General features: G+C 35.4%; 1 protein-coding gene across 4 annotated transcripts in view; it reads left to right on the top strand.

Annotated features, from left to right (window-relative positions):
* LOC108739395 (RNA/RNP complex-1-interacting phosphatase) overlaps window positions 1-14,848 on the top strand; it is a 37,092-nt gene that overhangs the window by 7,634 nt on the left and 14,610 nt on the right. Inside the window, exons 1-2 of one of the 4 annotated variants that reach the window (XM_025973088.1) lie at window positions 7,876-7,926; window positions 13,549-13,586. In XM_025973088.1, the coding sequence (XP_025828873.1) occupies window positions 7,891-7,926; window positions 13,549-13,586 (74 nt within the window). In that variant the 5' untranslated portion in view covers window positions 7,876-7,890. Of the gene's footprint in view, window positions 1-6,540; window positions 6,579-7,875; window positions 7,927-11,247; window positions 11,302-13,548; window positions 13,587-14,848 lie in introns of those variants that run through there. The other 3 variants (XM_025973087.1, XM_025973086.1, XM_018473277.2) reach the window with 3 other exon arrangements.

Below are 14,848 nucleotides of genomic sequence, written 5' to 3'. Positions count from 1 at the left end.
TTTGACCAGAGATGTCCACCCTTCTGTGCACGCCCACGTTAATAGCTAAAGCATCTTGTACCTAACATTTGACGCTCAAAGTAGATACATCGGTATCCTATATGTATATACCGCTGAACGCTTCTACGTCGAGAAATAAAATATTTTTTTCGGCATTTAACGATTATAAGTACCTACCGTTAACAGTTCGAATGGAAAACAAGTTTTCTAATATTTAATGTTGACCACCATTGTATTTAGGTTAATGATATGTCAAAGAACAGGGGTTAGTTAAAATCTCGTGTAGACCGCAATTTCATTACTATTCGAAACGATATGGGGTGGGAAGGCATGCTGATAAATTCACACTGTATTCATATATAACGTTTACTGCTTCTCGGTGACAGGTCCACCCTTTTCGAATAGTTCTGGTGAATTATGATTGATCGAGTATCTTAAAAAGAATGGATGCTATTTAAATTCTTACATTCTTGGGCATACGAAAAAAGAAAATCCTGTCATCGTAAATCGAACAAGATTTTTAAAGGTGCAACCACAGTCAGGATTTATAAAGATGTGGGTAGAATGTTTTGCGGAACCAGGAAAAGGAAACCCTCTATGTTATTATTATTAATAAACGAAAATATATACTTATGGAAGAATCAGGCTGTGAAATTTATTGGTTGATAGCTTTTACATACATTTAATGTAAATTAAGGGGAAAAGATGATGATGAAGCAGTATAGGTCTTCCACCAAAAGTGTATTTGTTTTGGTACCGACGTCATTATACTTATGTATTGTGTTATACACTGTTAAGTAGATGCAAAGCTGCAAAGGGACCACACCGCAAGGTCCGATCTTCTCCCGCATCCATCACTTGCATCAGCGCCCGCCCTTGTGATGGATCAGACTGGCATGGTCGTAGTTATTGGTAAGGTAGTTATTTACGCACATACATGCATATATGTATATGTATAACAACCTGTGTATGTTATAAGATATGTACGTATTAGGTAAGTATTATGTGTGAACCGACGAGATTGAGCAAACAACAGAAGACCACTCCCATGGTCACATGCATCAACAATTGCCGTCAATGTATTTAATGATTACAGACAAAGTTGACGGCGACTATCATTGTACGTATCTATTCAACTTTAAAGTGCATTTCTATGTGTTTATGGTTTACGTGCACGTACAAATTGAAGCGGGCAATTTGACCATGAAAGTCGATGAAGATCTTGATATTACACATTTCTGATTGCTGTTCAGCAAATCTAGTATTTAATTTATTAATTAATCATTAAACGTCCTGAAATGTCTTTTTTTACATAAAGGAATACGCTACAGTCATCCTCTAAGCAAGCTTAATTCAAATTTGTAACATACAACTGTTCTGTCTTTCAGGAAATTTAGAGAGTTGGAGTAGAGAGAGGTTTTTGAAAAAAGATTTTATCTGCCAATGACATCGCTTATTTTTATTTGTTTCTTATGTGATCTAATTATAGTGATAAATACGTGGGTATGTTAGCTGCAGGTTATTATCGCTGAACATTTGAGAATTACGTTGGGTAGAGTACATACAGTACGACTCCAAACGTCACCGATGTTATCTTACTGACATGGATCTGTAATGGTATTGTATTTATTTCTCTAACCTCTGTCTCTGCTGTTCGCAAGCAAACAAATCAGATTCGTCGCGGATCTACTCATGTCCTAAAATGTTATTTCAAAGGACTACCTTGGTGGCACAAAAAAATTATAAATTTTCCAAATAGATACTTCTTAAAATAAAATACAAATAATGGAACTCGGTATAATTCAATATGTATTATCAACAACGTGACAATTGTTTCGACCTGACGGCATTAACAAAACGTAATTAGGTATAACGTTTTTTTACTTGATTTTACTGTTTCGTCAGTGTCGACTTATTGTAACATCGTTATCAGTGAATGTATTGCGGACATGGTCGCTTTCTCTTGATACTAAAGAAACGACCTTACATACCACTAATGTAATTAGTAACCTTTGTAGGTGGAACTAATAGCCGAAAAAATATTGTCAAGTCAGAAAAGAATGTTGTGATCAAACTAACTCTTTTCTCTTTGCAGTCTATTTTCACTATTAGTGAAAGTAATTAGGTAGGTTAGTATTATACGGTTTCGTTTCAAACTGAGGTGCTGAAAACCATTCAAAGTAATTGTTTTCAATACTTCAATCGATATACTGATGGAAATGATGGTTACGAAGTTTCGGGTTAGTTCACGCTATCCATTAATTAATATTTATAACTTTCTAAAGCGGCTCTAAAGGGAGCGAAGAGGAAGAACAGAAAATTGGTTAGTAAATAAAAAGAGGAATTTTGGAGATCGGCGAGGAGCGTGGCGTGGGGGCTCAGGCACCGATGAATTTACATTTTTCCCAATGGGTCGTCTTCAACAAGTGGTATACGGAACACGAAACCCCCGACCGTCTGAATTATGTGGCAATTACTCGAGCATGAAAAGAAGAAGAAGCCAAAATATTTGGTGTTAACCAACTTCTCGTCTGGTTTAATATGTGTAAATAATAATAAAAACAAAAACAACGCTTTAGTGCCCTGGTAACAAGTTTTATAAGTGAAATGTAAAATTTAATAACCATGACCGTAACCTACATATGTCAAAGATAAAAAAATTATGTTTAATAGTAATGAATACCTCTACTTTGATTTTCTTAGAATAGTTTTCAGCAAAATATGGAAAGGTCGTGATAGTAATTAAACCGTTGTACAAAGAGGTAGTACGTCAGTAATTCAACCAGAAGTAGGCATTAGGTACATTATTTTTGATAAAACAAAAGGTTATCGTCATTTTTAACAAGATAAACTTATGGGAAAATTTGACAAAATTTTTGACCAGAGATGTCCACCGTCTGTAGATACCAAAATGGTAACATTGTATTCCACATGAAGATACCAAGATCCTGCGGCATCGCATATTTCTGCTAAGATCAAAGGATTTATTTGACACAAATTTGAAATACATATACCTACATATGTATTGCCACAGAAAACTGAATGCTTCTTTGGATGTGCGCACTAAATGATGTGACAGGCTTGAAAAGAGTTATACATGTGTAGAGAATGGACAAAAATGTCTCAAAAAAAATCATCAACAAACCACTGCACCATTGCAATGTTGAGTATTTGATGGGTAGATACGCCATATCCATCGAAAAGTTTATGGTGTATTTTTTTTTATACGATAAAAATAAGGTTCAGCTATTCTCTGTGCAATGAGAACTGTTTCTTGCTTCAACGGTCAGGGCTTAAAACAAAAATGCGTAACGCAAAAATATTTGCTCTCCGTTTTAACGTTTTAAGTAAATATTTGCTAGCTGAATTTAGTTGAACTTTAAACAGTACAAAGTTTAACGAACTTAATTAGGTACCTACCCACGAGGGTTTCGAAAACAATAGTTTTCATCTAATCGTACGATAGTTAACGACTTTATCTCCCCGCGATGCGAGTCCGTTTTATTTTTTTATTAGGCAACAGTTATACAATATTTGCTCACGTTAAACGTAGATTCTTGAAAGAAAAACAGGAAATCCTCGCGCTTAGGAAGGAGCGTGTCCTGCTGATGAAACATTAGTGACTCGTCATTGAGACGGCTGCTGTTTGAATTGCACGAAAATCATGGCTACTCGTGTATATATATATATATACAAGTTGCTACAATCTGGTTATGATTTTACACTCCCTTGCAAAGGTTTCTTCATGATACGCACTTATTGTTGAATATGCGTGTGTAATTCAAACGGCTTATCTATACCTAATACTTATTGTTAGTGCATATAATATTTTTAGTTACTTGTCACCAACTCAAATAAACTCTACCCTTCGATTTGTTGTTTAATGTACCTACGCAATGTTTTTAGTTTTTCATTTGGATCGTTAACAGTTACATATTTATTTGCAATTCTTTAACAGTCGTGACAGTAATTCACGTGGATATTTTTCGCTGACCCTACCTGCTGAGACAATTGTTGGAAGTTAACTACGCTCTATTAAAATTCCGTTTAATATTCAGAATTATTCTGACCATGATCGAGATGATTGATAGTCCTTTTCGCATTTTGCAATCTCTTGTAACGTCTGAATTCGTGCCTAGAACGTTGACCTAAGTTTTTTCATAATACTTGTATAATTTTTGCGGGTGTGCATTGAACTGGACAGGATAATTAGCATCATTTAATGTTCTATTTTATATGGAAACAAGACAGAAAATGAGTCATCACGAGTCTTTTGGAAATAAATTGATAATGGTACGTAACTTTCCGGTAAAATTTATTTTATGTAAATGCATGAAGAATGAAAAAATGGAAGCAGCGTTAAAAAATAATTGGTATATGTATGCATATTTTCACAAAAATAGGTATCATTTATCAATTAATAATTAATAAGTTAATTTATTTGTGTCCCACTACTGAATATTGTAAATTAAAAATGTTACATATAAGTTACTGTTGGTGTTACTGAGAAATTTAATAAATGATAAAAATATCGCCATATTTTCCGGTTGCATTTAATTCCCTGATAATTTGCGATTTTGCCAGTCTGTACGATTGTAAAATTTGCTGCAATCCGAAATAGCCTTTTCCCATCAATATCGTTATTTATCGGCAAATAATTCAGTTAGTAGTCGGAATTCCTGGCATTTTTAGCAACAGGTGATGGAAGGTCTCCGATCTGATGGTGTGGCATGTACATCGATTCAATCCGTTCGTTCGTAAACGACTTGTCTTTTCGAGTAACCTTTTTAAATACTTAAGGAATAAGATGAACACGTTGTTTGGTTCCGTGTTCCCATGGAAGAAGTGGCACGTAGTGAGTGCGTGGGTCGATACCGGCTAGTCCTTCAAGCCAGATAGTCGCCGGCTTGGTCCTTCGACTTCGGCTGATGATGCTGAGCGAACCGCGGCGCGATTTGTTGTTGCATGTCCAAATACGGTGGCGGCCAAGCGCCGCCTTCTGTCGCCGTCCCTCGCCGGCGCAAAACCCAACAACATTAAATAATATTTATTGCCGATGTGATTAACAAAACGCCGTTCCCCTTAACAGCACTAACAGTAATGTTGCGAACTTAACAATATCAGGTGGAGCGTACAGCACGCAACCAGTGAAATGTCGATTCAAATTTTGAATGCATTTTTTTAATGTAGGTACTTAGATGCGTCGACAGAATCGCTCTTATGCTGGTTTGTAATTATTGCTGTCGGCTGTTGCGTTCATTTAAAATTTCTCATAAATTTCTCAGTTTTATTGAGACAGAAGTTGCAAACCAATATCATTTTAATTAAGATTCCAGTCGAAATAGCATGAATGTATATAAAATTCTGATAAATTTTTACGATCGGTTTGATAGCCATTTCTCAATCCGTTTGCATTTTTATCAAGCCTTTAACCAAGAGATAGATACGTTGAGGAAATACCCACCCACCTACCGATTTCGGTAATTTCTAGAGATTCTGAACTTCTTTGTTACTGCCGCAATCACGGCAACCCATACTATAGGCATATATACCTACATTCCGGAAACACTATTTGCTTACAACAATATTTCGAAATGGCAATTTGAGGATTGCTAGGTTAGCTAACAGGATAGCTCTCGAAGCTTCTTGAAATAACTCCTACTGAATATATTCATCATTTATGTAGTCAGCTCTCTCTGACAATTGATAACAATTTATAGAGAAGTATAAGGAAATTTCGGTAAGAAGTAAGGAAATAAAAATAAATTCATCCGACAACGCTGGTTTTTCCTGTTATGCGAATTTTAATTGAATATGGGTAGTATTTAACGCTAAAATTGTGAGCCTCTGAAAGGGGCAAGATTCGCCGTAACTTTTTTGCTCCTATTGCGATCTTTTGTGAAGAAAACGAGTGTGAATTGGGACCATGTTCTTTTTCGGTTAGCATTAGTGGTCTGGGTGGTCCGTCATTAGTTAACCGATACAAAATTAAATTCCCGAACTTAAAACATCAATTTCGTTGCAGAGGTCCTTAGTTGTACGCATTACACTGCATTTAATTATAACTTTATTCGCGAGTTGTCTACCGATTATGGTTTTCATGGTTTTCGGCGGCTAATGGACATTCTTAGAAAATTCCGCGTGCTAACCGGTTGCCGTCTTGTTCTCTTGCCCGATTGTTGTCTGGTTACCTGCGTTGAAGGATTCCATCAGTTTCTAGTAAACACTAACGCAGCTTTTTGATTGAGCAATACCTTCATTCAAAAAGAAGAAATTTTGTTCTGCTTTTTTATTTGAATGAAATAAATTAATACCTACATACTCGCAGGAGGGTAAAGCTATTTTTATTATCATCTGCGGAAAATACAACATTCAGCGAATGAAAAGTATCACCTGCATCTTTAAAAGCTTTAAAAAGGAAGCTATCAATACCAGGCAACACTATAAATTGTGAATTGTTACTAATTGCACTAATTTCTGCTTTTTAAGAATTCCAGTTATAACGCATTCTATTTATCGTAAATATTTATTTTGTTACAGACGATTCTTCAACACAGTCGAGTCAGTGATGACGAGTGGTAAGTTGTAAAGTTTTTTGCATAACACAGTCCAAAAAGTGAACGTGCTTTATCTAATACCGACCGTGAAAGCTTACTAGAAAACTAACTATTTGCTTATTTCCATTATGAGATGGGAGGAGTTTTATTATCACAGTTCTTCGATAACCGAGTGGCATTGCTAAAATAACTCAAATAGGCACCGATATAATCGTATGTTCGATTAGTAAACGAAAATCTATTGATATAAGATGACAAACTGTAAACTTAAAGCACAATATGCGGTTGAGAATAATGCAGTTCGTTCAATCGCGCTTTTGATGGCTTCCCATAGCTACACATACGGTGCATTAATGCGTTTTATGTCTNTTTTTTTTAATTGGAAAGTGAAACTTATTGTTATTTCAAATATTTGCGTCGTCTCATTAAATTTTAAATAGTTTAATATTAAATAGTCCAAATGACCCATTGTCTTCTGTGCACGCCCACGTTAATAGCTAAAGCATCTTGTACCTAACATTTGACGCTCAAAGTAGATACATCGGTATCCTATATGTATATACCGCTGAACGCTTCTACGTCGAGAAATAAAATATTTTTTTCGGCATTTAACGTTTATAAGTACCTACCGTTAACAGTTCGAATGGAAAACAAGTTTTCTAATATTTAATGTTGACCACCATTGTATTTAGGTTAATGATATGTCAAAGAACAGGGGTTAGTTAAAATCTCGTGTAGACCGCAATTTCATTACTATTCGAAACGATATGGGGTGGGAAGGCATGCTGATAAATTCACACTGTATTCATATATAACGTTTACTGCTTCTCGGTGACAGGTCCACCCTTTTCGAATAGTTCTGGTGAATTATGATTGATCGAGTATCTTAAAAAGAATGGATGCTATTTAAATTCTTACATTCTTGGGCATACGAAAAAAGAAAATCCTGTCATCGTAAATCGAACAAGATTTTTAAAGGTGCAACCACAGTCAGGATTTATAAAGATGTGGGTAGAATGTTTTGCGGAACCAGGAAAAGGAAACCCTCTATGTTATTATTATTAATAAACGAAAATATATACTTATGGAAGAATCAGGCTGTGAAATTTATTGGTTGATAGCTTTTACATACATTTAATGTAAATTAAGGGGAAAAGATGATGATGAAGCAGTATAGGTCTTCCACCAAAAGTGTATTTGTTTTGGTACCGACGTCATTATACTTATGTATTGTGTTATACACTGTTAAGTAGATGCAAAGCTGCAAAGGGACCACACCGCAAGGTCCGATCTTCTCCCGCATCCATCACTTGCATCAGCGCCCGCCCTTGTGATGGATCAGACTGGCATGGTCGTAGTTATTGGTAAGGTAGTTATTTACGCACATACATGCATATATGTATATGTATAACAACCTGTGTATGTTATAAGATATGTACGTATTAGGTAAGTATTATGTGTGAACCGACGAGATTGAGCAAACAACAGAAGACCACTCCCATGGTCACATGCATCAACAATTGCCGTCAATGTATTTAATGATTACAGACAAAGTTGACGGCGACTATCATTGTACGTATCTATTCAACTTTAAAGTGCATTTCTATGTGTTTATGGTTTACGTGCACGTACAAATTGAAGCGGGCAATTTGACCATGAAAGTCGATGAAGATCTTGATATTACACATTTCTGATTGCTGTTCAGCAAATCTAGTATTTAATTTATTAATTAATCATTAAACGTCCTGAAATGTCTTTTTTTACATAAAGGAATACGCTACAGTCATCCTCTAAGCAAGCTTAATTCAAATTTGTAACATACAACTGTTCTGTCTTTCAGGAAATTTAGAGAGTTGGAGTAGAGAGAGGTTTTTGAAAAAAGATTTTATCTGCCAATGACATCGCTTATTTTTATTTGTTTCTTATGTGATCTAATTATAGTGATAAATACGTGGGTATGTTAGCTGCAGGTTATTATCGCTGAACATTTGAGAATTACGTTGGGTAGAGTACATACAGTACGACTCCAAACGTCACCGATGTTATCTTACTGACATGGATCTGTAATGGTATTGTATTTATTTCTCTAACCTCTGTCTCTGCTGTTCGCAAGCAAACAAATCAGATTCGTCGCGGATCTACTCATGTCCTAAAATGTTATTTCAAAGGACTACCTTGGTGGCACAAAAAAATTATAAATTTTCCAAATAGATACTTCTTAAAATAAAATACAAATAATGGAACTCGGTATAATTCAATATGTATTATCAACAACGTGACAATTGTTTCGACCTGACGGCATTAACAAAACGTAATTAGGTATAACGTTTTTTTACTTGATTTTACTGTTTCGTCAGTGTCGACTTATTGTAACATCGTTATCAGTGAATGTATTGCGGACATGGTCGCTTTCTCTTGATACTAAAGAAACGACCTTACATACCACTAATGTAATTAGTAACCTTTGTAGGTGGAACTAATAGCCGAAAAAATATTGTCAAGTCAGAAAAGAATGTTGTGATCAAACTAACTCTTTTCTCTTTGCAGTCTATTTTCACTATTAGTGAAAGTAATTAGGTAGGTTAGTATTATACGGTTTCGTTTCAAACTGAGGTGCTGAAAACCATTCAAAGTAATTGTTTTCAATACTTCAATCGATATACTGATGGAAATGATGGTTACGAAGTTTCGGGTTAGTTCACGCTATCCATTAATTAATATTTATAACTTTCTAAAGCGGCTCTAAAGGGAGCGAAGAGGAAGAACAGAAAATTGGTTAGTAAATAAAAAGAGGAATTTTGGAGATCGGCGAGGAGCGTGGCGTGGGGGCTCAGGCACCGATGAATTTACATTTTTCCCAATGGGTCGTCTTCAACAAGTTGTATACGGAACACGAAACCCCCGACCGTCTGAATTATGTGGCAATTACTCGAGCATGAAAAGAAGAAGAAGCCAAAATATTTGGTGTTAACCAACTTCTCGTCTGGTTTAATATGTGTAAATAATAATAAAAACAAAAACAACGCTTTAGTGCCCTGGTAACAAGTTTTATAAGTGAAATGTAAAATTTAATAACCATGACCGTAACCTACATATGTCAAAGATAAAAAAATTATGTTTAATAGTAATGAATACCTCTACTTTGATTTTCTTAGAATAGTTTTCAGCAAAATATGGAAAGGTCGTGATAGTAATTAAACCGTTGTACAAAGAGGTAGTACGTCAGTAATTCAACCAGAAGTAGGCATTAGGTACATTATTTTTGATAAAACAAAAGGTTATCGTCATTTTTAACAAGATAAACTTATGGGAAAATTTGACAAAATTTTTGACCAGAGATGTCCACCGTCTGTAGATACCAAAATGGTAACATTGTATTCCACATGAAGATACCAAGATCCTGCGGCATCGCATATTTCTGCTAAGATCAAAGGATTTATTTGACACAAATTTGAAATACATATACCTACATATGTATTGCCACAGAAAACTGAATGCTTCTTTGGATGTGCGCACTAAATGATGTGACAGGCTTGAAAAGAGTTATACATGTGTAGAGAATGGACAAAAATGTCTCAAAAAAAATCATCAACAAACCACTGCACCATTGCAATGTTGAGTATTTGATGGGTAGATACGCCATATCCATCGAAAAGTTTATGGTGTATTTTTTTTATACGATAAAAAGAAGGTTCAGCTATTCTCTGTGCAATGAGAACTGTTTCTTGCTTCAACGGTCAGGGCTTAAAACAAAAATGCGTAACGCAAAAATATTTGCTCTCCGTTTTAACGTTTTAAGTAAATATTTGCTAGCTGAATTTAGTTGAACTTTAAACAGTACAAAGTTTAACGAACTTAATTAGGTACCTACCCACGAGGGTTTCGAAAACAATAGTTTTCATCTAATCGTACGATAGTTAACGACTTTATCTCCCCGCGATGCGAGTCCGTTTTATTTTTTTATTAGGCAACAGTTATACAATATTTGCTCACGTTAAACGTAGATTCTTGAAAGAAAAACAGGAAATCCTCGCGCTTAGGAAGGAGCGTGTCCTGCTGATGAAACATTAGTGACTCGTCATTGAGACGGCTGCTGTTTGAATTGCACGAAAATCATGGCTACTCGTGTATATATATATATATACAAGTTGCTACAATCTGGTTATGATTTTACACTCCCTTGCAAAGGTTTCTTCATGATACGCACTTATTGTTGAATATGCGTGTGTAATTCAAACGGCTTATCTATACCTAATACTTATTGTTAGTGCATATAATATTTTTAGTTACTTGTCACCAACTCAAATAAACTCTACCCTTCGATTTGTTGTTTAATGTACCTACGCAATGTTTTTAGTTTTTCATTTGGATCGTTAACAGTTACATATTTATTTGCAATTCTTTAACAGTCGTGACAGTAATTCACGTGGATATTTTTCGCTGACCCTACCTGCTGAGACAATTGTTGGAAGTTAACTACGCTCTATTAAAATTCCGTTTAATATTCAGAATTATTCTGACCATGATCGAGATGATTGATAGTCCTTTTCGCATTTTGCAATCTCTTGTAACGTCTGAATTCGTGCCTAGAACGTTGACCTAAGTTTTTTCATAATACTTGTATAATTTTTGCGGGTGTGCATTGAACTGGACAGGATAATTAGCATCATTTAATGTTCTATTTTATATGGAAACAAGACAGAAAATGAGTCATCACGAGTCTTTTGGAAATAAATTGATAATGGTACGTAACTTTCCGGTAAAATTTATTTTATGTAAATGCATGAAGAATGAAAAAATGGAAGCAGCGTTAAAAAATAATTGGTATATGTATGCATATTTTCACAAAAATAGGTATCATTTATCAATTAATAATTAATAAGTTAATTTATTTGTGTCCCACTACTGAATATTGTAAATTAAAAATGTTACATATAAGTTACTGTTGGTGTTACTGAGAAATTTAATAAATGATAAAAATATCGCCATATTTTCCGGTTGCATTTAATTCCCTGATAATTTGCGATTTTGCCAGTCTGTACGATTGTAAAATTTGCTGCAATCCGAAATAGCCTTTTCCCATCAATATCGTTATTTATCGGCAAATAATTCAGTTAGTAGTCGGAATTCCTGGCATTTTTAGCAACAGGTGATGGAAGGTCTCCGATCTGATGGTGTGGCATGTACATCGATTCAATCCGTTCGTTCGTAAACGACTTGTCTTTTCGAGTAACCTTTTTAAATACTTAAGGAATAAGATGAACACGTTGTTTGGTTCCGTGTTCCCATGGAAGAAGTGGCACGTAGTGAGTGCGTGGGTCGATACCGGCTAGTCCTTCAAGCCAGATAGTCGCCGGCTTGGTCCTTCGACTTCGGCTGATGATGCTGAGCGAACCGCGGCGCGATTTGTTGTTGCATGTCCAAATACGGTGGCGGCCAAGCGCCGCCTTCTGTCGCCGTCCCTCGCCGGCGCAAAACCCAACAACATTAAATAATATTTATTGCCGATGTGATTAACAAAACGCCGTTCCCCTTAACAGCACTAACAGTAATGTTGCGAACTTAACAATATCAGGTGGAGCGTACAGCACGCAACCAGTGAAATGTCGATTCAAATTTTGAATGCATTTTTTTAATGTAGGTACTTAGATGCGTCGACAGAATCGCTCTTATGCTGGTTTGTAATTATTGCTGTCGGCTGTTGCGTTCATTTAAAATTTCTCATAAATTTCTCAGTTTTATTGAGACAGAAGTTGCAAACCAATATCATTTTAATTAAGATTCCAGTCGAAATAGCATGAATGTATATAAAATTCTGATAAATTTTTACGATCGGTTTGATAGCCATTTCTCAATCCGTTTGCATTTTTATCAAGCCTTTAACCAAGAGATAGATACGTTGAGGAAATACCCACCCACCTACCGATTTCGGTAATTTCTAGAGATTCTGAACTTCTTTGTTACTGCCGCAATCACGGCAACCCATACTATAGGCATATATACCTACATTCCGGAAACACTATTTGCTTACAACAATATTTCGAAATGGCAATTTGAGGATTGCTAGGTTAGCTAACAGGATAGCTCTCGAAGCTTCTTGAAATAACTCCTACTGAATATATTCATCATTTATGTAGTCAGCTCTCTCTGACAATTGATAACAATTTATAGAGAAGTATAAGGAAATTTCGGTAAGAAGTAAGGAAATAAAAATAAATTCATCCGACAACGCTGGTTTTTCCTGTTATGCGAATTTTAATTGAATATGGGTAGTATTTAACGCTAAAATTGTGAGCCTCTGAAAGGGGCAAGATTCGCCGTAACTTTTTTGCTCCTATTGCGATCTTTTGTGAAGAAAACGAGTGTGAATTGGGACCATGTTCTTTTTCGGTTAGCATTAGTGGTCTGGGTGGTCCGTCATTAGTTAACCGATACAAAATTAAATTCCCGAACTTAAAACATCAATTTCGTTGCAGAGGTCCTTAGTTGTACGCATTACACTGCATTTAATTATAACTTTATTCGCGAGTTGTCTACCGATTATGGTTTTCATGGTTTTCGGCGGCTAATGGACATTCTTAGAAAATTCCGCGTGCTAACCGGTTGCCGTCTTGTTCTCTTGCCCGATTGTTGTCTGGTTACCTGCGTTGAAGGATTCCATCAGTTTCTAGTAAACACTAACGCAGCTTTTTGATTGAGCAATACCTTCATTCAAAAAGAAGAAATTTTGTTCTGCTTTTTTATTTGAATGAAATAAATTAATACCTACATACTCGCAGGAGGGTAAAGCTATTTTTATTATCATCTGCGGAAAATACAACATTCAGCGAATGAAAAGTATCACCTGCATCTTTAAAAGCTTTAAAAAGGAAGCTATCAATACCAGGCAACACTATAAATTGTGAATTGTTACTAATTGCACTAATTTCTGCTTTTTAAGAATTCCAGTTATAACGCATTCTATTTATCGTAAATATTTATTTTGTTACAGACGATTCTTCAACACAGTCGAGTCAGTGATGACGAGTGGTAAGTTGTAAAGTTTTTTGCATAACACAGTCCAAAAAGTGAACGTGCTTTATCTAATACCGACCGTGAAAGCTTACTAGAAAACTAACTATTTGCTTATTTCCATTATGAGATGGGAGGAGTTTTATTATCACAGTTCTTCGATAACCGAGTGGCATTGCTAAAATAACTCAAATAGGCACCGATATAATCGTATGTTCGATTAGTAAACGAAAATCTATTGATATAAGATGACAAACTGTAAACTTAAAGCACAATATGCGGTTGAGAATAATGCAGTTCGTTCAATCGCGCTTTTGATGGCTTCCCATAGCTACACATACGGTGCATTAATGCGTTTTATGTCTTTCAATACCGTCATCCGTTATCAGGAATTAATGAGGAGAATAAGTTGAAGCTTGTACGATATTGTTGCGTGTTTTATATGCCATAAAAGTTGTAGTTATTTTAGCTTTTGCATACATAACCTGTCTTGATTGCTTTCAATCAGGACAGCAAGTCGTTAATGTAATCTTTACGGTGATGAAAGCCCGTCCCGAACATTACATTATGTGGCTGTTCTTTTATAAACTCGCACTGCATATTTAATTAAGTTACCGATTTATTATGTATTACCTATGGTACTTCTGTGTAAACGGTTGTATGGCGTTGCGTTTTGCTGCGAAATAAAAACCGCATTAGTTTCGGTTATTCATCAATTGGTTGTGTTCCGCAATATTATCCAGGTTAAATGAATAGACCAATTAACTGTTGTTCACACTAAACAGGTTATTTATAAAGTCTAATAGTTTTATCTTATCACTCACACCCACCTCTTCAACAATACCTAGATTTTTGTTCCCGGACTTATCAGTTCTCATCAACGAACCGGAAAAGTTCGTTTCGATAAATCATCACCACTAAACGAAACTTGCTTCGTGAAAACAAGTTGATTAATCTAAAGTAACTAATAGTAGTACGTTTCCATCTGTACGTAGAGGTTTATGACCAAATACATGTACTTACTTAGTAAGTTTTTATAGAGCACTAAATCAAAAAATCAGACAATTTTTGCTATTCACATTCACAGGTAGAGATAGATACTAACTATATCCTCAATACCAAATTAATTCGTTTTCTGAAATTTTCAACGATTCACTACTTATTACGTGTGGTAAAAAAAAATTAATCTGCTACCAACTTTCGCTTAAGATACTGTCCAGACTGAGAAATCGTTAGAAAGGCGAGAATACAAACGACCCATCGAAAAGACGCATTGCCTG

Source organism: Agrilus planipennis, unplaced genomic scaffold, assembly GCF_000699045.2.
Source record: "Agrilus planipennis isolate EAB-ADULT unplaced genomic scaffold, Apla_2.0 scaffold123, whole genome shotgun sequence".
Classification (NCBI taxonomy): domain Eukaryota; kingdom Metazoa; phylum Arthropoda; class Insecta; order Coleoptera; family Buprestidae; genus Agrilus; species Agrilus planipennis.
Note: the sequence above shows the minus strand (reverse complement) of the source record. Positions and strands in the feature narration are given on the sequence as shown.